General features: G+C 37.5%; 1 protein-coding gene across 1 annotated transcript in view; it reads right to left on the bottom strand.

Moving 5' to 3' along the window:
- The window catches only part of LOC150087159 (uncharacterized), a 50,955-nt gene that overhangs the window by 4,304 nt on the left and 23,820 nt on the right, over positions 1 to 22,831 (bottom strand). The window contains exon 3 of the mRNA XM_090371859.1: positions 16,778 to 16,867. Within this exon, the coding sequence (XP_090227985.1) occupies positions 16,778 to 16,867 (90 nt within the window). The remainder of the gene's footprint in view (positions 1 to 16,777; positions 16,868 to 22,831) is intronic.

The following is a 22,831-nucleotide window of genomic DNA, read 5'->3' as shown; positions in this document are numbered from 1 at the left end:
ACCAATTACTAAAAACAGTTGGCAAACCATAAGATGGAAGCTTGTTTAGAAGACCATTATGCCAAACACGATCAAAAGCCTTTGAGATGTCAAGAGCAACTTTTTTTTTATGTGAACCCCAAACACGAGAGGTATTAGAACCTATAATACTTAGTACCGTGCTTGGGTTGGAGGTTGAGAAGACGAAAGAAGATATTTGTTGACACTGGACTTGAACTTCTGTAAATTGTAATTTTCAGGAAATACGTAAGAAGGAAGGTTGTTCCAGAAAACGGCAGTTTTCTGGAACAACCTTCTTGTGTTTCAACTACTTGTGTTTCACCGAACCTTTCCATTGAATTAGTCCATAAATGGGTAACATAAGGCAGAATATCACCGGTGGATGGCCACTGACGGAATTCATACTGGCGATCGTTGATCAGACGGAAGGTTTCTAGGTGGTTTAAGAGTTGGCGGTTAATTGATTTCTCCATTACTTTAGAAAGAGTAGAGGTAATTGCAATGGGACGATAATTGGATGGGAGGGATTTGTCACCCTTTTTAGGGACTGGCTGGATATGAACAAATTTCCAAGCAGAAGGAAAAACACCTTTGGAATAAGCGAGTGAAAAACAGGCGATAAGGAATAGGAGTAAGTTCAGGAGCACAGGTTTTGAGAACAAGTGGAGAAATACCATCAGGACCTGGAGCTTTCTTAGCATCAAGATTCATCAAACTCCTTCTGATATCCTTTTGACGGAAGACCACAGGAGGCATTGAATGGAGAGTGTTGGTGGGAGGTGTTTTACCAAGATCATCAATATATGAGCTGGAAGAAAAATTCTATGCTAGCAGGTCAGCTTTATCCTTGGCTGAAGTGACAATAGAACCATCTGGTTTGGACAGAGGTGGGAGCAGAGATGGGCAAAAGTTGCGGCCAATAGCTTTGGCAAGAGACCAGAATGCTCGGCTACCATTAGGGCAAGAAGCAAGTTTTCGACTCTTAGCCTGTTCAAACTCTAGTTTGGACTGGTTAATAACTGCTTTACAATTGTTGCGAGCTTTGGTGTAGGCAGAAAATGAAACTAAAGAATTAGAAACAAGCCAATTACGATATGCAACATTCTTCTCTTGAACAGCCTTAGCAGATTTATTGAAAAACCAAGGTTTAGATAAAGGACGAGATTTTAAAGTGGAGTGTGGGATAAAGGATATCACTCCTGCAAGAATAATTTCACTGACACGATCTGAGAAAACGTTGACATCAGAAGTTTTGAAACAGTAATCCGACCAAGGAAAAGAAGAAAAGAAGTCTCGCAGGGCATCCCATTTTGTATTCTTGTAATGCCAAACAACACTAGGTTGGGAATAGCCATGAGATTAAAGGTTCCATTGGAGAAGAGACAATCACCAAGTTGTGATCTGAAGTGCCTAAAGGACCTCTCACTTCAACCGTGTAGTTAGAAGGGTGGTTTGTGAGAAAAAGATCAAGCGTATTGGCTGTATGATTAGGATTGTCTGGTATTCTTGTAGGTAAATGAACAATCTGTGCAAGGTCATTAGTAATTGCAAAAGCCTCAGCATCTCGACCTTCTGGGTCGGTGTGACTAGAAAATGGAAGCCAGCTGGAGTTGTGAACATTAAAATCACCAAGTAAAATTACCTCACTGTTCAATCTGAGATGAGCAGTAGTTGAATCAACCGATAACTGAGATTCTGTCAGAAAAAGTACATGGGGTTTGGCAGACTGCAAGTGGAAATGGACATCGTTGAGATTAGAATTGAGACCACGTATATTTGTGAAATGAATTAGGAAGTGCTTGTTGTTGGGAATAGCCATGAGATAAAGGCTCCATTGGAGAAGAGACAATTACCAAGTTGTGATCTGAAGTGCCTAAAGAACCTCTCACTTCGACCGTGTACTTAGAAGGGTTGTTTCTAAGAAAAAGATCAAGCGTGTTGGCTGTATGATTAGGATTTTCTGGTATTCTCGTAGGTAAATGAATAATCTGTGCAAGGTCATTAGCAATTACAAAAGCCTCAGCATCTCGACCAGCTGGATCGGTGTGACTAGAAAACGGAAGCCAGGTGGAGTTGCGAACATTAAAATCAACAAGGAAAATTACTCCACTGTTAGGAAAGTTGGACTGAAGAGAGTCAAGTTGTAAAGAGAGGAAGTCAAAGAGCTCCAAGTGATTAGTGGACTTGGGAAAACAGTTTGTTATTTGGTTTTTAGGAGCATTAGCAACTAAGGCCATATTGCTCCGGGATATGCGGTGGTCATTCCCTGACCTTTCCGCATTCTCCGTATTTGGTGGTGATGGGCTTGAACCCCTGTCTAATCAAGAAGCGTGTGCTATGCACTGCTGGTCCTTCCCACCTGGCTACGGAGGTACCTGGGAGAACGGTAGAGACAATTGATGAATTTGACACAATGAGGTAGAGAGATTTTAAGCCAGAGAAGATCGAAGAGAGGAGATCCCAAATTACCAAGTCTCTGACAGGGAATATCAGAACGGACATATACCCAAGTACCACCTTTGAGGCGAAAGCAATCATACAGCGAATAATTTGGGCATCTGAGATGAGCAGTAGTTGAATCAAACGATAACTGAGATTCTGTCAGAAAAAGTACATGGGGTTTGGCAGACTGCAAGTGGAAATGGACATCGTTGAGATTAGAATTGAGACCAAGTATATTTGTGAAATTAATTAGGAAGTGTTTGGGAGGTTAAATCTTTTCACAGATAAACTTGCTCTATTAGTTTGACAATTCATGGTGTACTGAATAGTAAGAAAAAGTGGGTGGGAGATGCTGTATGAAGTAATGAAATTTTTGGATATGGCATACATATGGTAAGAATATACCCAGATCCTTGACATAATGGCCTCGACAATGCCCCCCGCACACGCACACACTACTCGTACTCCCTCCAGTCACTATCTGGCAGAGTAGAGGAAGCAAGATTATACACTAGCTGATCCGGGAGCCTCCTAGAGAGTTACCAATAATTTTGGTCCGGTGTGCTAACTAGCGGCCTGCCTGCGAACACCGTTTTAGAGCTGTACCCTCAATCAGACTGCATGATGAAAGAGATGGGGAAGGGTTGACCGGAACTTAGTTCTAGAGACTAAACATGGGTTCCATCACTTCAAGCCTCCAATAAGCAAAGTGGTGGTATTGCACCGGTTAATGAGAGTCATCTACCACCTAGTACTGCTTGGTAACATAGAGGTGCGGCATTCCTCCACGTGGTGGGGTGCCACACGTCGACCCCTGCTTACGTTGGTTCACACCTGGGTGGTCACCCACCATGTACTTGTGCATGGAGGTTATACCCAGTGATTACTAACAGTCCCACCATCGTGAAGGTGCAAGCAAAGGGTTTGGCTGTCACAGACTATTCGGACTTTGCTGAAATTGGGTCCACTTGACTAGAGTGTCACCCAAATATCAGTTCCATCAGCTTTTTAGACTCCCAGGTAACAAGTACAGCTTGTCTGGCATATCTGAGAGAATGTCTGTGACAACCTCAAGGACCATTATATAGTAATATTTTCTTACCCGAAAATATTACTATGTAATGAGTATTCTGTTATCTATAATGGTTAATCTTAGATAATATTTTGAAATGAAATACAGCAAACTGTAAAATCAATACTTTTATAATTTGGAATTCTTTTAAAATTTGGCCCATTTTACAATTTTTACAATCTGGACGTAATAAGAAAGCAATTCAGCATTCAGGTCAACAACAATCATGTCTTTAAGAAACCATGGGAGACAGACATCCCAAATTCTGAAAGGCTTATGGCCTGTTTTACAGCAAATTTTTTGCAATCCACGTGTCAGTAATGGCAAAGTGATAGGTAAAATTTTTACCGCTAGAAGAGGAGAAGCTTCCAACTTCTATTTCTCTATGCAGCATCCGCTGTGGCTGTTTAGAAAAATTCCAAAACCGGTACGTGACTTTTTAATTAATTTTAATTGAGGATGTTTTATGAACAAAAAGTCAGCTGTGCTATTTCCATAGTTGTAATGCTTTTAAATGAATTTTGCACGGCAATGGATTTTGCACAACAACCCAAGAAGATACCAGATATTTAAAATATAAATAATATTAATAACAAATAAAAGGAACAAAATTAAAGGGAGAGTGAAAAGTAAGCAAGCATGCAAAAAAAAAAAAACAGAATTTATTGGATAATCCATATTTTTAGTCCTTGATGAATGGTTAAGAAGTATTAAAAAAAAAATTTTTTTTCTGGTGATAACCAGACAACACAAGAGACAAATTTTATGACAAAAAACATCCCTATGAAATACACTGCAACCTTGACATACCATACCATACTGCAGGGCGCCTCCGTAGCCAGGAGCAGCAGTGCATAGCACATGCTTCTTAATTAGACCAGGGTTTGAGCCTGTGACCAAATACGAAGAATGCAGGAAGGTCAGGGAATGAACACCGCATATCCCTAGAGCAATATGGCCTTAGTTGCTAATATTCTTAAAAACCAAATAACAACAACCACCATACTGCAGCACACCACACCACAACATAAAATAATATAACAATAGTTGTAATAATGGCAAATGATGCAAGAAAGCAAGCTTATCTAGCACGAACAACAACAAAAAAAAAAAATAAATAAAATAAAACCACTACACAATCCATACCCTCTAAGAATTTGTCTAGTTCTTCCTTGAATTTATTTAACTCATCTGCTTTCACAACAGATGGAAGCCTGTTCCAATGATCAACCACCCGCTGGCTGAAGACAAACTTCCACATATCTATCCTGCAAGTATCCTCAACTTGAATTTATGCCCTGCTTGAGTGAAGTCTCGGAAAGTGGAAGAATGCCATTAACATTCAGCTAACTCAATCCATTCAAGATCTAGTCTGGACAAGCTGCAATTTGTATAACTGAACACTTTCTAGGTGGCGCCTCCATAGCCAGGTGGACAGGAGCAGCAGCAGTGCGTAGCATACACTTCTTGATCAGACCGGGGTTCGAGCCCGTGCCCACCAAATACAGAGAATGTGGAAAGGTCAGGGTATGACCACCGTATATCCTCAGAGCAATGTGGCCTTAGTTGCTAATGTTCCTAAAAATCAAAATAACAACTTTCTAGGTAAGAGCACCCTTTTGTTCCATTCACCAGTCTAGTTGCTCTTCTTTGCACCAGTTCCAGCAGACCTACATCCTTCCTGAAGTGAGGTCTCCAGACCTCTATACAGTACTCAAGATGCAGCCAAACCACAGCCTTATACAAAGGGATAATCATCTCCTTATTCCTGCTAGCAAAGTTTCAGTGTATCATTCACAAAACCCATTGTGCTATCCTGGCAGCATGTCTGCACTGCTCAGAGAATTTTATGTCTGACTGCACGATTACCAACAGGTCTTTTTCATTGTCCACTACCCTGAGCTTTGTACCACACAGTTGATAAGTTACTCTGAGATTACTACTACCCATATGTAGTACCTTGCATTTGTCAATGTTAAACTTCAACTGCCATTTCTCAGCCCACCAACCCTATTTTCCTAGATTTTGCTACAGTAAATCACTCTGATGACGAAGGTTGTTAACCACTCTGTCAACCTCTGCAAACTTTGACATTTAAGCCTGATATACCTTTCATCAACATCACTGATAAACAGTGAAAACAACAATGGGCTCAGCACTGAACCCTGGGGAACTCTATTAATAACATCAGTCCACGAAGAGAAGTGCCTACTGATAACCACCCTGTCTTCTTCCATTTAACCATCTCTTTATCTATAGCAGTAACTTGCCCTTAACGGCACATTGCTCCAGTTTGTACAGCAATTGTACATGCAACAGTATCAAAAGCCTTCCTGAAATACAATTATATGACGACAAAATTATTTTTTTCCTTCCAGTACCTCGATCACTGCACCATAGTAACCTATCAGACTGGTTAGACCAGACTGCCACTTAAGAAATCCATGAACCCAAGGATGCTCTTATGATTGCAATATAATTGCATGCCTTTCCAGATGGACCTGCATTACTTCTTTAACCAGTGATTCCATTATTTTCCCTGGAACAGACATCAAGTTAACAGGTCTGTAATTATTGATATTGCCTTTTGATCCCCCCCTTCATGAATTGGAGATACAGTCACACATCTTCAATCCATAGGGACTTCCAATCCTGAACCCAAGGATGCTCTTATAATTATGGCTAAGGGTTTACTTACCTCCTTTGCTGCCTCCCTTAACATAGTTTGATAAATTCCATCCACCACAGGTGCCTTTTTTATGTCCATCTTCAACAACTTCTCCTCCACTGTCCTTTCAGTTATCAGAAAGTAATTTAGCTCCTCGTTATTAATTGATAAACTTTTAGCATCTCCTTCCCTAAAGAATTCCTCATGTGTGAATGTAGATGCAAAATATCTATTCAATTTGTCCACAACCTGAGCAGGGTCATCAACGGTTAACCCACAGACATCAAGTGGCTCAATATGATTCACTCCCCTCCCTTCTACTGTTAATATAAGCACAGAAGTCTTTGCTGTTTTTCTTGGCATTCTTTGCCAGACTTCTCATAATCTGTCTTAGCTTGCCTAACCTCATTTGTGGCTTGATTACGGACAACTTTATATCTATCATAGCATTCTGAATCACCTGTTAATTTATATGAATCCCATGCAATTTTCTTCTCTGCTACTTGTCTTAATAGTTCATCTGATATCCATTTTGGTCTAAGCCTTGAACAGTATTTCTTCATTGGTATGAAAAGCCTACTAGCTTCTTTGATCACTTCCCTGAATACTTCTCATTTAGAATTTGCTGTTGGTAACATCATCAGTTGGTCCCACTATATAGATTTTAAAAACTGTCTAGATCATTGTGATCACCCTTACGAAAGCAAATGCCTTTCCCTTTACCCTTGACAGTACTGATGTCTTTAAAGAACTGAAATATTGAATGTTGATACATTTTATTCTATAATTAAGCTTTGTTACTTTGCAGTATCATATGGATATTGAAGATAGAAATAAGTTTTGATTGTGTTCACTACTTTAAACAAAAACAACTGACTATAGTGTAGTTAGGTAAAAACTACGTAAAAGCACACTTTTACCTAACACGTAAAAGTGTGTTATGTCTTTACTGCCTCCCTTCTCCCACTCAATAAGCAAAGTTAAGTTGGGAAACAAGTGCTACTATGACAGAGTAATTGCCATCATCAGCTGCAAGTCACACAACATTTACTTCCCTCTTCCTTAATTAATGCAATAAAGGCTGCAGATTATAGGAAATCTGTTGTGGCTGAACATTTCTGGAAGGAGAACCACCAAATTTCTTCAGGCGATGTCGCCATAGTTATCGTTTGCACAGATACTGAAACTGCAAATGGCTTGAGAGCTTGCAGAATTTGTTCTTCAGAACATAATACCATTAACAGAGACAGGAGTCCGTATTCATCCCCTCCTTGAAACCGTAATTCTTGGACAGGATGAATGGCTCTGCCTGGCACGCTACCTCGCCATTTCTGGTTTCATTGCATGTGTGGAGGATAATGCCCATGCTCCTATGATAACATGTGCTGCAAGCCGTGATCCTGCAGTTATTTAAGGATGTACCGTGAAAGCTGTGGTTGTTTTTATTGCTTTTAATTCCATATAGTGCAATTTCATATTTTATTTTATTTTTATCTATCATTTTATCACTTTTATTGTACAATCAGTGTATTTTATTTTATTTGTATACTTCTATTTTTACAAAATTCGATCCAGTCTTATATTATTATTTTAATACAGTTTGTTATAGACAGTTGGCGTGTTGCACTGCAGTTATTATGAGTGAGAACTTTCCCAACCCCAGAGGCCCATCTGAAGAATTTATATTAAAATGTCCCCATACTGCACTCTTCAGCACTGCCTCCATAATTTTCCCTATCACTGTAGCCAGACTGACTGATTTGTGGTTATCCATTTCATTCTTAGAAGCACCTTTATCTATTGATGGTATGTTAGCATTTCTCCAGTGCATAGGAACCTCTCCCAAGTATATTGATGCCATCATAACTAACCTTAATGGTTGGATAATGTTCTGGTATATGCCTTGAACGATAGGAGCCTTAGGTGGGAAAGAGGGTAAACAAGTGCTCTCCCTCTGCACCACCACAAGGTATACAAATATAAAACTGCACTATTTCAAATCCACAGCTGGCAAGCATGTAGTTACAGAGGTACTACTATATTCAAACAAATGATCCTGCCTTTGAATGAAATGATAAAGTGAGAAAGTTTGAAGAATTTTATAAAGTTGTAGGAAGCTGTTAAAAAAAAAAAAAAAACTTTGCTGAAAAAAACAAAGGATTAATGAAAGTAAGTCTTTCATTTTAATTGCTTTACTAAACACTTTAAATATTCTTCTAGTGATTTAAATGCTATATTTTAAAGGGTTTGATGAGGTTACAGATCAGGCATTGGCAATCCCATGCACAGGCACCACTAGATGGCAAACAGAAGATTTTCTGTGGCATGCTGGTGATGGTATGATACCGCTTTAATTTTCCACATTATATTTCAGTTACACTTGTCCAATGGTATGTATGAAGAGTTTATTATAGTTATAATGGGGATAAAAAAAAAAAAAAAAAAAGCATCAAGGGAAAAAAGGTTGCTGACTGCAGACTAGTATTATATTTATTATGCCAATAACCGCTAAAAATAAGATAATACAAGAAATTTTAGATGTTTAAGACAGATCTAATTACAGTGCATTTATAGGAAAATGATCCTTGACATGTCTTTTTACTTAAAAAAAAAAAAAAAAAAAAAAAAAAAACCCAGATATAAATCAAGAAATACCTATATACCAAAATTCTGAAGTAGTTCCACACTTGGAAAAAAAGTTGATTCAATGTCCGTTTGTTTGGTTTTTAGGAGAATTAGCAAATAAGACCATATTGCTCCGGGGATATGTGGTGGTCATTCCCTGACTTTCCACATCCTCCGTATTTGGTGGTCACGGGCTCGAACCCCGGTCTAATCAAGAAGCGTGTGCTACGCACTGCTGCTCCTGCCCACCTGGCTACGGAGGCACTTATTCAATGTCAGTACTAAAGCAAAAGATTGAGAATTGAAATCATTATGAATGGAAATTGAAAAAAAAAATGAAACAAATTAAATAAATAAATAAAATTTAATACTGGATTATTTGAAATGTGATGTGTTTGGAAGTTTTACCAGGCCTCAACCAACAACAAATTTTCCTAATCATAACTTCAAACAATTCATTACCTTTGGGTCATTGCCATTAAGAGATAACTACAATTTAAACAACTGTTAATCCCTGATAATTACCTTTATAAAGAACACATGTTCCAGAATCCATTCCAATCACACAGATGCACAATGCCTCTTGGTGGTTAGGATGTCCAGGAGGTAAGAGAAGTGAGACGTCATAAGAGTGATTGATCCCCACTGGTCAATCAGAGACTGAAGAATAGGTCACTCGGTCTCTCTGATTGAATAATCAGGGTGTCATTTGCTCTCTATTCCACCACCATCACCTCCTTTCTCGTACCTGCCTGGACAACCATCAACAGAAGCTGTGCTTTTGACCAAGGAATTGGTATAAGTTACAGAATGTATGCTCTTTATAAAGGCAATTATCGCAGAGTAACAGCAATTTAAACTGTAGCTGCCTCTCACTGCACATATGAACTCAGTTTAAGTGAGAATGACAACAATATGTTCTATTCTAAAATGTCTACAATGAAATAAAGTCTGAATTGGGTCCATCACTTGTGAATAACTTTGTCTAATTCAAAAAGACTGCTAAAACCAACAGGAAAACACTGTTATAACAAAATTGAAGGGAGCCACAGGCACCTGCAGTAAGAGGCAAGGGATAGGAGATGGAGGGCACTTGCCACCCACCCATTGTAGAATATTTAGTGAAATAACTTTGAACATAATGCAAGTGCATGCTTTATTGTACCTGTTATTCAAATTTCTCTTCAGTACAAGCCTTAGAACTTGCTCCAGAGGCCTCTACAAAGGGATACTTTCATTTTAACAACCCTGTACTTTATAAATGATATTTTTGATAAGGTAGCTAAATCCATCTGATAAACTGAACATCCAGTTCACTGTGCCAAGTCAGTGTAGCAGTCGCAGACAGATATACCGCAGTAATCCTGGAACATCAAATGTCGAAGACTACTTTCGGCAAACTATATTTCAGCAGGATCTGAATTCCGTAATTAATGCCCTAAAAAGTTGCTTCTCCAAATCTAATAGTGCACAATTTAACCTTTTTTCACTTCATCCAGCTAAGACTGTAAATCATGATCGTGAAAGTTTCAGGGAAAAAATGACTATCATAAATGATGATGTATATACAAGATAGAAAATTTTGAAATTGAAGCAATGATATAGTTTGATAAGTGGTCTGCATGAGCAAGGCAAAACAGCAACATAAAATTCCCTGATCTGTTTTCAAAAACTGAATTATTTCCATCCATATGCCAGGCAATTGTCATCTTATTAACATTGCATGCAATGACATTTGTACTGTTGAGAGATGGTTTAGTACACTGCACAGAGTTAAAACATGGTTAAGATCAACTATGATCGATGATAATTTATCTAGGTTGTGTATGTCAAATGTCCACAGAGGAACACTAACTCGAACAAAGCCGCTCTTATGGAAAAAGTCATAATCCAATTTGGGAACGATCTCAGTTTCTTTTTAAATAGCATTGTTTATTTCTCTTATTATGTAATAACTTATAAACCTTTTCAAAAATGGTGCATTTCTTTTACCTGACTAAAAAATTGTAGCCAAATATGTTTTTGTTTCTTTGACATTTATCATGACATTTCCTCTGTGGTTAGAGCTTTCTTGTTAAAAATAAGTTTCCGGAACGAGGGGATAGGGAGGGGTGGATTTTTTTAAATAACGATGTAAAATGTGTACATTTAAGGCTATATTCATATTACCAAATTATTGGTTATATTATTAATTGGATAAATTTATAATTTTTATTTTAAATATAAATTTTTATTTTTACAAGTTTACAACTTGTTCCAACAGAAAAAAAGCATGCTCTTAGCCATTTTCTATACTTTTTAATTTTTGTGCTAGTATATTTTTCACACCCCTGCCCAGAAAAATTTCTGTGGACACCCATGAATGGAGCTATAACAAAAATTCATAGTGTACTGTATATAGTATCATTATATAGTATATTGTACCTTTAAATTTTAAATTTCTATTTGCTTCCTCAAATATTACATGTGTAATTGTGGAAAAATCACACAACTGTAACTTGGGTTAGAGGTGTGCATATAATTCATTGGCTAAGGTAAAGAAAGCTAACACGAGAACCACAGGAAACTTTTACCGGCAAAAGTTTCCTGGTACCGCAGTTTCTCCCCGCATTCTCGGTAAACAGATGGTGCGTGTAGTGGCAGTAGAAGTTGGTAATGATGTATTGATTAGTTTTTTCTTATTATTAAAAGCAGATTATTGGAGTTCATCAATGGGCAGAAATTTACTTATGGGTACACCCTCCAGACTGCCTCAGCCTTAGGGTGATTATCCCCCCTTCTCGCTGTTTTAACCCGATACGAAAACGACTTCTACTGACGATGTGTGTTATCAGTAGTTGCAGTAGAAGTCATTTTCCTATTGGGTTAATACAGCGGGAAGGAGGGATAAATACCCTAAGACTGAGGCAGTCTGGAAGGCGTACCAGTAAGTAAATTTCAGTGGCAAAGGCATTACACTCATGAACTCCAATAATCTGCTTTTAATGAGAAAAAACTAATCAATACATCGTTATCGGCGTCTACTGCCATTACCGATAACATGCACCATCTGTTTACTGAGAATGCAGGGAGAATCTGCAGTACCAGGAAATGCATTTGACCGCTAAAAGTTTCCTGAAGTTCTCGTGTTGGCATTCTTTACCTTCACCAATTCATTTTTTTATGCTTCTAGAGTTTGTTTGTTTGTTATTTGTTTTTAGGAGAATTAGCAACTAAGGCCATATTGCTCCAGGGATATGCGGTGGTCATTCAATGACCTTTCCGCATCCTCCACATTTTGGTGGTCACGGGCTCGAACCCCGGTCTAATCAAGAAGCGTGTGCTACGCATTGCTGCTCCTGTCCATCTGGCTACGGAGGTGCCGCTGCTAGAGTTAACACAGAGAGAGAGAGAGAGAGAGAAAAATCACCTGATCACTAATGATATATAGTATACGATTTTGTAAAGCAGGTGCTGTACATCTTCCGAGTCACTGCATATACAAACTTAGTTTAGGTGGGATGACAACAAATGTGCCTGAGAAAAAATAAAATTTGAATTCAGGATTAAAAAAAAAACAATTTTTAAGGAATTCATAATGAGGTATGTGAAATCTTTAAATATTTTACGTGACAATAAATATTGCTGTTTCATTTCTTCCCCCATAACGGTCATGCAGTGTGAAGTATACAGGTGAGCTGTGCATTAAAACAAACAAACAAAAAAATGTTCTTGTTTATACTCCGACACGACCACCAGGTCAGTGGAGTTTACAATAAATCAATCAATACAAATGTTACTCGCATTTAGCAGTCATGGGCTTGAACCCCGGTCAACTCAAAGAGCATGTGCTACTGCATTCGTGCTCCTGACCACTCGGCACCATCAGGCCTGCACTGTTGTTTACTATATATAATTGTACAATACCGCCTAAAGAAAGAAAGGGGGAGGGGAGTGTGGTATTTATATTTTATTTTTGGGATATTGTCTACTGCTTAATACTTGCAAAAAACAAAACATATATTTCTTTCTAGCACAACTCAAGTAACAGTGTTGACTGCAGCTACCTAAGTCGGTCATAGAGCCATTTTAGAGAGAGAGAGAAAGAGAATGTTCAGCATGTATTAGTCATAGTTCCAAAATTTTAACTTTTTGTGTGTGGAATTAAATTATTTTGGTGTGCATAAATTTAGTCACTATTTATGGAAGAGTTTATCCATGAAGCTATTTCAGAAGCTTTTTTCTCATTTCCATTACTACTAAAAGATGAAAGATATAAATATTTGCATTTGAATAGAACAGTTACATACACTGGTGTGCAAAACTTAAGGACCAACACTATTTCTAAAGGTTATAACCAGAAAATCAAACGAAACAGCCTGTGGCAATTTGCATAACTGTGACCATTCAGTAGAAAGCTTGTGCACATGCAAAAATTTGAATTGTGATGAAGGGCTCACATAAACAGATAAAAGCAGCAGTTCAGCAGTTATGTGCAAATCACTGAATGGTGAGCACAATTGTTACAGACGTTCGATTGGTTTCATACAGTGCTACAGACAATGAAATGGCCAGTAGACAACATCTGGATGACTTCACCTGGGGTCGAATAATTGGGAACTCAAGGAAGGTTGAAGTGCAAGGAGTGTGGCTGCAGAGTTAGGTATTGCCCATAGCATCATCTCACATGCGTGGTCGGCCTTCAGAATGACAGGTACAACAATCCGAAGGACCAGTGGTGGTTGTCCACGAAAAACAATACCCAATGATGACCCCTATATACTCCTACAGGCCAAGAGGGACCGACACCAGACAGCGGGATCCACTGCAAACCAGCTACACAGGATGCAGGATATCGCGGTTTACTGTGGCCAGGTGACTCCACAAAGGTGGACTGTTTGCCCGAAAGCCTTTAACACCTGCCCATCAGAGACACTGTTTACAGTGGTTATTATTTGTTATTTGGTTTTTTTTAGGAGCATTAGCAACTAAGGCCATATTGTTCCGGGGATATGCGGTGGTCATTCCCTGACCTTTCCGCATCCTCCGTATTTGGTGGTCACGGGCTCGAACCCCAGTCTAATCAAGAAGCGTGTGCAATGCACTGCTGCTCCTGCCCACCTGGCTATGAAGGCGGCGTTTACAGTGGTGCATTGAACAAAAGGACTGGACAGCAGCGCAATAGGGTACAGCACTTTTTACTGATGAGAGTAGATTCAGTCCCAGCAGTGCTTCTGGACATCAGCTAATCTGTCAAGAGGTTGGCACTTAGTATCACCCTGCAAACATCACTGAAAGGGATCAATATGGCAGTTGAGGTGTTCTCGTCTGGAGAGGCATTATCTTGGATGGACATACACAACCCCAGATACTGGAAGGCAGTACTGTAACCAGTGCCCACTACTGTACTGAGGTAATCCTTCCCCATGTGCGTCTGTTACGAGGTGCAATTGACCCCGAGTTCATGTTTATGGATGATAACACCACACCCCATTGCACTGCAGCTGTTGATGTGCTTTTGGAAAGTGAGGACATTGTTTGTACGGATTGATCTGCCCGTTTCCCCCAATCTAAATCCCATCGAACACATATGGGACGCTCTGGGGAGACGCCTAGCGGCACATTCACACCCACCAGAAAATGTTCAGTGCCTCTGTAGCCAGGTGGGCAGGAGCAGCAGCGCGTAGCACACACTTCTTGATTAGACTGGGGTTCGAGCCCATGACCACCAAATACGGAGGATGCGGAAAGGTCAGGGAATGACCACCACATATCCCCGGAGCAATATGACTTTAGTTGCTAATGCTCCTAAAAACCAAATAACAACAACCAGAAAATGTTCACCAGCTGACAGAGGAATGGACGATTTACCACAAGAACTTATCAACAACATTATTCTAAGTATGGAAAGGCAGTGCAACGCCTGCATCAATTAGGAGTGGCCATATCTCCTACTGAGGACCACTTCTTCCCTTTGTTCCATCTTTGGCAATGATGCATCTGTATCATGGCGGCCAGTGCTACGTTGCCATTTTTGAATAAAGTCCCTCTGTACCGTTTTGTTTCCGTCATCATTTCTGTACTTCATAAGGTTCCTTTGGTATGCTTTTCCCATATCCAGGCCACTCCCCTATGAGAAGCTACAGGTGAAAACCTGACTGGTCCTTAAGTTTTGCACACTAGTGTAGTTGTATTTAATATTTATTTTCGTTTCAATACGCAACTTCCATAGTTAACCATCTCAAAAAAAAAATGGGGAAAAAAGAAGAATTTAATTATATAAAACCAAAGTAAAATTTTGCAACTAAAATCAAAATATTTTTTCAGCTATACTCTAGACACTTTCAGTCTACAACTTTCATACTTGTTCTAAAGTGATGTCAAGCTGGTTACCAACTCTAGTGCAATTAGAAGAGCAGTTTGCATTTAGTTATGAATTTTAGTGAAAGCGAGAATAAGAGAAATAAAGAGAAAAATGTTACCTTTCTTTACATGGATTACAAATATTAAGCAGAATAACATCTAACAAATACAGCTCTCTCTTTAGCAGAGACTTACAATTATACATAACAAACAATACAATGCTTATTTGAAAATATTAACGTACAGTTTTGTATATATTGAATCATGACTAGTAATGGCGGCAAAAACTAGAAACCTTGTCATCATGAAATTTACTGAATTTCTCTACAGTACAATTATTTTTCTTATGTTGATTAAATTAATGGGCTGCCTATTCACGAAACAAATGTCTACTAAACGTACATTTGTGTACTAATGTACACGAATGTTAACAAAACTAAAATATTATTTTAAATGGAAATTACGAAAATTCTGCAGTATTAATAACAGCATCTGATGAAAAAATCTCTCTTGATTAATTAATACCAATATTTTCGGAACTTGGTAAATACTGGTTAATTTTATTTTAAGTTGGGAACTCAAACATTGAATCAGTTTTTATGGTATTCAGCCTCTGATGGTTATTTCTTTTTAAAGCATTCCCCATTCAGTTTAATATACTTGTCCTATATCTCCACCCATTTTCTAAATACTTAGTATCCAACAGCAAACAGTGGCTTTTCAGTTCACCTTTGAGCTCAGGAAATAGAAAAATATTGCAAGGAGGAAGCTATGATTTACAGGGTGGGGAACTGTTTCAATGATTAATTTGTGTTGTGTTTCCGCAACAACTGAGGCTGTATGTGCTTTTGCACTGTTTTGATGTAGCAGTCATCTAGAAGAGATCTTTTCTGGCTCACTTTGATTCAGTTTCTTTAGAATTTCTGTAATACTGTCCAGACAATGATTTTTCAGTATGCGTGTAAACAAGAATTTCATATCAAAAAAATGTGCTGATCATACAACTTCCAGCAGACGTCACAAAAAAAAACCCATGCTTCTTTGGAGATGCACTATGCTTCCATTGTAAACTCTGTTGTGTTGAATCAGGATTGTAGTGGCAGATCCAGGCCCCACATTTGACGGTTTCGATTGTATTTCCCACCTGAGAGGCAGTTTAAAAAACTGTACCCATGTAAAACTGAGTGCCACACATGGAGATCTGGCTCTTCATAATAATTTGATTAAATTACTCTGATTCCGAGCATAGTAAGCTGAGGGAACAGTATATTATTTAAATATTTTTGAAGGATTTCGATGAAATCAGTACTGTGGCATATAATTAAATAAAATTAAGTTTAAAAAGATTTTAAATAAAGAGGCATAATTATTCAACAAATCTTTCTCAATATAAAAGAATTACTTCAATATTTAAATATGGACTGATAAACAATGTATGCATAAAAAATCAAATTATTTGCATATTTTTGCATATACTTGACAAGTTTCATAAGTTTATGGGGAAAATAAATTTTAATTAGCATACATTTGGTTAACATACGATTTTCGAAGACTGCAATGCATATGTTAACCAAATGTCAGACATACTTTGTACTTTGTAACAATAATTCAAGTATGATTAATGCTACCTTCCAGTGCTTCGATTTTTGTTTGGATCCTCTTCTGAAGTTCTTCAAGATTTGATACTCTCCTTGCTTTTCTACTAATATGAAATTTACCTATTCAAAGATTAAAATATATAAATAGATGAATAAACATACAATGAAATTATAATAATGTTTTGAAATACAATTTATTTATAGAGATATAAAAATCATTTTGGTAAAAATAATTTTCAGGGGTGTTCAACCAGTTTGTTGTTTGTTTGTTTGTTATTTGGTTTTTAGGAGCATTAGCAACTAAGGCCATATTGCTCCGGGATATGCGGTGGTCATTCCCTGACCTTTCCGCATTCTCCGTATTTGGTGGTGACGGGCTCGAACCCCGGTCTAATCAAGAAGCGTGTGCTATGCACTGCTGCTCCTTCCCACCTGGCTACGGAGGCGCCCATTTAACCAGTAGATCGGGGTGTGCTTTTTAAAAGATTCTGCATTAAAAGTTAATTTGATATTGGTAAATCATATGTTTTAATAAAGTCTAATTACATTACATTCATGTGCTCGTGGCAGAATCTGTTGGCAGCCAACTGCACCGCCTTGCGCACGCAATTAATTTCTGTAAACTTATCACATCAAAATAAAATACTTTTACCATTATAAGGGAGATTGTGAGCTGATTTTCCACTTAATAATGAGAAAAAACTAATTAATACATCTTTATCAACTTCTACTGCCATTACTGATAACACGCACCATCTGTTTACTGTGAATGCAGGGAGAAGCTGTGGTACCAGGAAACGCACTTGACCGCTAAAAGTTTCCTGTGGTTCTCGTGTTGGCTTTCTTTATCTTCGCTGCTCTTTTTTTCTGATTTAGCACTAGCCGTGGCAAATGATGCAAGAAACTTGTACAGCATCACTTCCCATTTCACCTACTTATTTCCTCCAATAGGTTGTCCAGTTCTTCCTTGAATTTATTTAAGCTATCAACTTCCACAACAGATGCAAGTTTGTTCCAGGGATCAACCAACCACTGGCTAAAGGCAAACTTCCACACATCAATTCTACAACCGTCCTCCCTCAATTTGAATTTGTGCCCCCTCGTGTGTAGTCAGAGCAAGAGGAAGAATCCCATCAGCATTGAAATTGCTTAATCTATTCAAAGCCTTAAACACCTCAATCAGATTTTAAAAATAAGAACAAAATTCTTTTATCAATTAAATTTACAACTTTCATTGATTTACTTAATTAATTTCATTAATTAACATTAATTTACAACTTTTGAGAGTAATATTTATGAGAAGAGTTGAAGATCTAAGTTTTAATATTATTAATCAGTTAATGATGCACTAATCATTAACTGATTATCATTAACGTTAAATGCATGTGTTGCTTTCTCTTCGCAATCTGATGAAGCAAAAATGACAATTGCATAAGTAAAGAGCTTCTATAAGTTATTCCATTACTAGGAAAGACAAAAGCAGATATATTCACTGCTTTTGATAACTTTGTTAAAGATACTCTGTGTCCTCTTTTTAAATTAGTTTCTATTACAACAGATGGGGCTCCTGCAATGACAGGTCGCCTAAATGGTTTCGTTTCCTTGTGCAAAAATGACATTAAATTTCCAAACTTTTTAACATATCACTGCATTATTAATCAACAAGTATTATGTAGCAAGAGAATCAATACAGAAGATGTTATGGACAATACATTTATTTATTTTTTTAAAATAGCCAATTCTATTTGAGGGAATGCACTTCAGAGATGCCTATTTAATTTACGAAATGAAGATGACAAAGAACCTCCGCTATACACTAATGTTCGTTGGCTCAATAGATGTAATTTTTTGAGATTTCTTGAACTATTTGATGACATTAAGAAATTTCTCGATGGAAGAGGTGATTTTTATCTACAAATAAATAACAAAGAGTGGTTAATTAGTTTATGTTTCTGTTTCTTAGTGAAATTTACTGCAAAACTTAGTGACTTAAACCCTGAGTTCCAAGGTAAAGATAAAAATCTGGTAAAGATGACAAATTCAATAAGAACTCTTCAAGAGTACTTAAGAATGTTAAAGTCATATTTAAAAAATTGCAAATGTAGACATTTTCCAAGTATGCTAAAATTTTTGAGAAGAATCCTGAGATGGCTAATTATAATCCAAGTGAATTTATTGCTGAAATGGAAAAGGCTCAATGTGAAATTAATTCAAGATTTAAAGATTTTAATAAAATTGAACATACTGCTTTATTTTTTTAAAAATCCATTAAAAAAAATTAAATGTAACAAATATTTAAACACAAATTTCACATTTATTTGATGTAAAGAACTTGATGTGGAAATAATTAAAATACATTTTGTATTTTAATTATTTCTTATATGACTTATGACTTATATTAACTGACTTATATTTGAAAATCACTTATATTTGAAATCCACCTTTTAAATTTGCAGCAATTTTCTAGTGCAGTCAAAATTTGAATCTTGTGACTTGAAAATCTCAATTTCTTTTTCTGTGTTGAAAAAGCTTCGTCAAGCCCCTTGGGAGTGAAGGAACGAACAGGAGTTTCAGCTGTTAAATCTTCTTCTTCCTCAGCTTCTTCACATTTTGCCATTTCAAGGAGGTCTTCATTTGTGAGCTCTCCATTGTGTGCTTGAAGCAGATCTGTGACATGAGTTGTAAAAACCTCAAACTGCAATTGGTTAGCAATATTAATGACCACTTCTGTTTCATTTTGTACAATCTCTGCTGGTTCTTGAAATCCTTCAAAGTTATCAATAAACTGAGGACAGACTATTCTAAACACCTTCAAATTTACCTCCTCTAATAAGGGAGATAAATTTGAAATAACAAAAAGACAGAAAAATGAAGGGCAACATAACCACTTTTTGTAACATCAGCGTAGTAACTGCTTTATGTTATGCGACTCAGTGAGCTGCTCTCATCTGCCCAAACCAACATATGCATGCATAGTAGCACTGTATTGTAAAACTACATACGTGGTTTGAAATGCCGTATTTATGAATGTTTAGCATTTATTTATTGCAATTAATGTTCGTATTTTTGATTCTGTTGATCCTTGGTACTTGAAAAAAATAACTCTTAAAGCAGGAACTGCCTGTACATCTCAAAAAATTGGATTCTTCTTTTGGTTCAACATATTTAACAGAATCTGCATTCTTAGATATGAATATTATCAAATCAGCAACTAGAAATAAATTAACTGATAAACACATGAAACAATGTCTGAGGATATTGGTGTCTTCACAGATGTCTAATTTTGAAAATATTTCCACATAAGTGCAGGATCTAATTTCACATTAATACTGTTAAACGGAAGTGTATGTTTTTATATTTTCTATAATTTTAATTAGAAAATACTGTTGATTAAAGTATTCAAATACCAAATCAGATTATAAAATTTAGTAAAGGAGCAAAGTGGAGGAGAAATTGTTGAAGTTAAACATAAGAAAAGCACCTGGGGCAGATGGGATCTATCCAGTTATATTAAAGGAGACGACAAAGCAACTAAGCAAACCCTTAGCCATAATTATGAGAGCATCACTGGACTCAGAGAAGGTTCCCACGGACTGGAGATGTGCAAATGTATCCCCAATTCACAAAGGGGGATCGAAGGATGACACGAGTAATTACAGACCAGTTAGTTTAACTTCTGTTCCAGGTAAAATAATGGAGTCACTGGTTAAAGATGCATTGCAGGATCATCTAGACAAGACTGCAGCAATAATTCAGACACAGCATGGGTTTGTTAAGGGAAAGTCTTGTCTGACAAATTTGATAGGATATTATGATGTGGTTACAAAGGAACTGGATGCAAAAAATAATTTTGATATCATATATTTGGATTTCAGGAAAGCTTTTGACACTGTTGCGCATGGAAGACTATTGTACAAATTGGAGTAGAATGGTATTAAGGGTAAGTTGCTACAATGGATAAAAGGATGGTTAAGTGGGAGAAGACAGAGGGTGGTAATCAATGGGTGCTGCTCTTCGTGGACTAATGTTATTAGTGGAGTCCCACAGGGTTTGGCGTTGGGTCCACTGTTGTTTTGTATATTTATCAATGATATTGATGAAGGTATATCAGGTTTGATGTCGAAGTTTGCAGATGATACAAAGGTTGGCAGGGTTGTTAATGACAGTAATGGCAGTGTGCTACTGCAACAGGATCTAGATAATTTGGGCAGATGGGCTAAGAAGTGGCAACTGAAGTTTAACCTTGACAAATGCAAAGTACTGCATATGGGTAGAAGTAACCCCAGAGGAACGTACCAAATGTGTGGTACTACACTTAAGGTGGTAGAAAATGAAAAAGACCTGGGAGTAATTGTGCAGTCAGATATGAAGTTTTCTGAGCAATGCAGACAGGCTGCCAGGGCAGGTCATGGGGTTTTGTCAATGATATATAGGAATTTTGCTAGCAGGGAAAAGGAGGTGATTATCCCTCTGTATAAGGCAATGGTCAGGCCACGCCTTGAGTACTGCATATAGGTCTGGAGGCCTCATTTTAGGAAGGATGTAGATTTACTTGAGCGTGTACAGAGAAGGGCAACAAGATTGGTGAGGGGAATGAAGGGATCCTCTTATCAAGAGAGGCTTAAGTTCTGCAAATTGCAGTGGCTGGAGACTAGGCACCTGCGCGGTGATCTGATTGAGGTATATAAGGCCTTGAATGGGTTGAGCATGCTGAATTCTGATGGGATCCTTCCACTTGTTCAGATTACGAACCTAAGGGGACATAAATTCAAATTAAGACAGGACAGATGTAGAATAGATGTGCGGAAATTTGCCTTTAGTCAGAGGGTGGTTAATTGCTGGAACAAACTTCCATCTGTCATTGTGGAACTTGATAGGTTGAATAAATTTAAGGAGGAACTGGACAGGCATTTGGAGGGAATGGTGTGATTTTTTTTTTTTTTTTTGGCTGATGCTGCATAAGCTCATACACTTGCTTTCTTGCATCACATGCCACTACTACTACTACTACTACTACTGTTCAAAACAATATATACTCTAAAACAGATCACAATTTAAAAAAGTTACAAAATAATATTTAAAATATATCAAAAAAAAATTACTTAGAGTCATATACTGTAAAATCTTATTACAATGAACTTGTTGGGGATAGGGGGAAGTTTGTATCAGACTTTTCCCAAGGAACACAGATTATTTTGTTACACCAAAATTTTTATAATGAATATCACTGAAACTTATTTCAAAAGAACCATTATTTGTTCAAATAAATTCTGTTGCACTTTCCCAAGAAATGTAACAGAATGTTATAACTTTACTCATGTCAATTTTTGTTTTAATACAGTAATACCCCGACTTACACGAACTTGGAGTTATGCGGTTCTTGATTTTTTCGTTTGGTGTATATCTAAAATTAGCTTACCAGTGATTTGGAAGTCAAATCATAAAGCTTTGGGGGGCGCCTCCGTAGCCAGGTGGGCAAGAGCAGCAGTGCATAGCACACACTTCTTGATTAGACCGGGGATCGAGCCTGTGACCACCAAATACGGAGGATGCAGAAAGGTCAGGGAATGACCACCGCATATCCCCGGAGCAATATGGCCTTAGTTGCTAATGCTCCTAAAAACCAAATAACAAGCAAACATAAAGCTTGGGTGACAGCTTCCGTTTTTGAGGACTGGTTTGGTCACCACTTCATACCCGAAGTCGAACGTTATTGCAAGTCTAAACAGATTCCATTTAAAGTGATGCTTCATATTGACAATGCATCCGGTCACCCTCCTGCCACCCTAATTAATTTCTACCCACGTGTGAAAGTTGTGTTTTTGCCTCCAAACACAACCAGCTTGCTTCAACCGATGGACCAGGGTGTCATCAAAACATTCAAGGCTTACTACACGAGGCTTTCGTTTGCACGTCTGAATGAAGCTATGAGACAAAATGGTGAGATATCTGTTAAAGACTTTTGGAAACAATTCAATGTTTTAGATGCCGTAAGAATCATTGAAGAATCTTGGGATGAAATTCACAATAAAAACATTGAATGGTCTCTGGAAGAAACTTTGCTCATTTTTTTTTCAAAAACGA

The sequence above is a fragment of the Mastigoproctus giganteus genome, chromosome 4 (genome assembly GCF_048544385.1).
Source record: "Mastigoproctus giganteus isolate SK-2022 chromosome 4, ASM4854438v1, whole genome shotgun sequence".
Taxonomy (NCBI): domain Eukaryota; kingdom Metazoa; phylum Arthropoda; class Arachnida; order Uropygi; family Thelyphonidae; genus Mastigoproctus; species Mastigoproctus giganteus.
The sequence above is the reverse complement of the archived record's forward strand: the minus strand, read 5'-3'. Positions and strand labels throughout refer to the sequence as shown.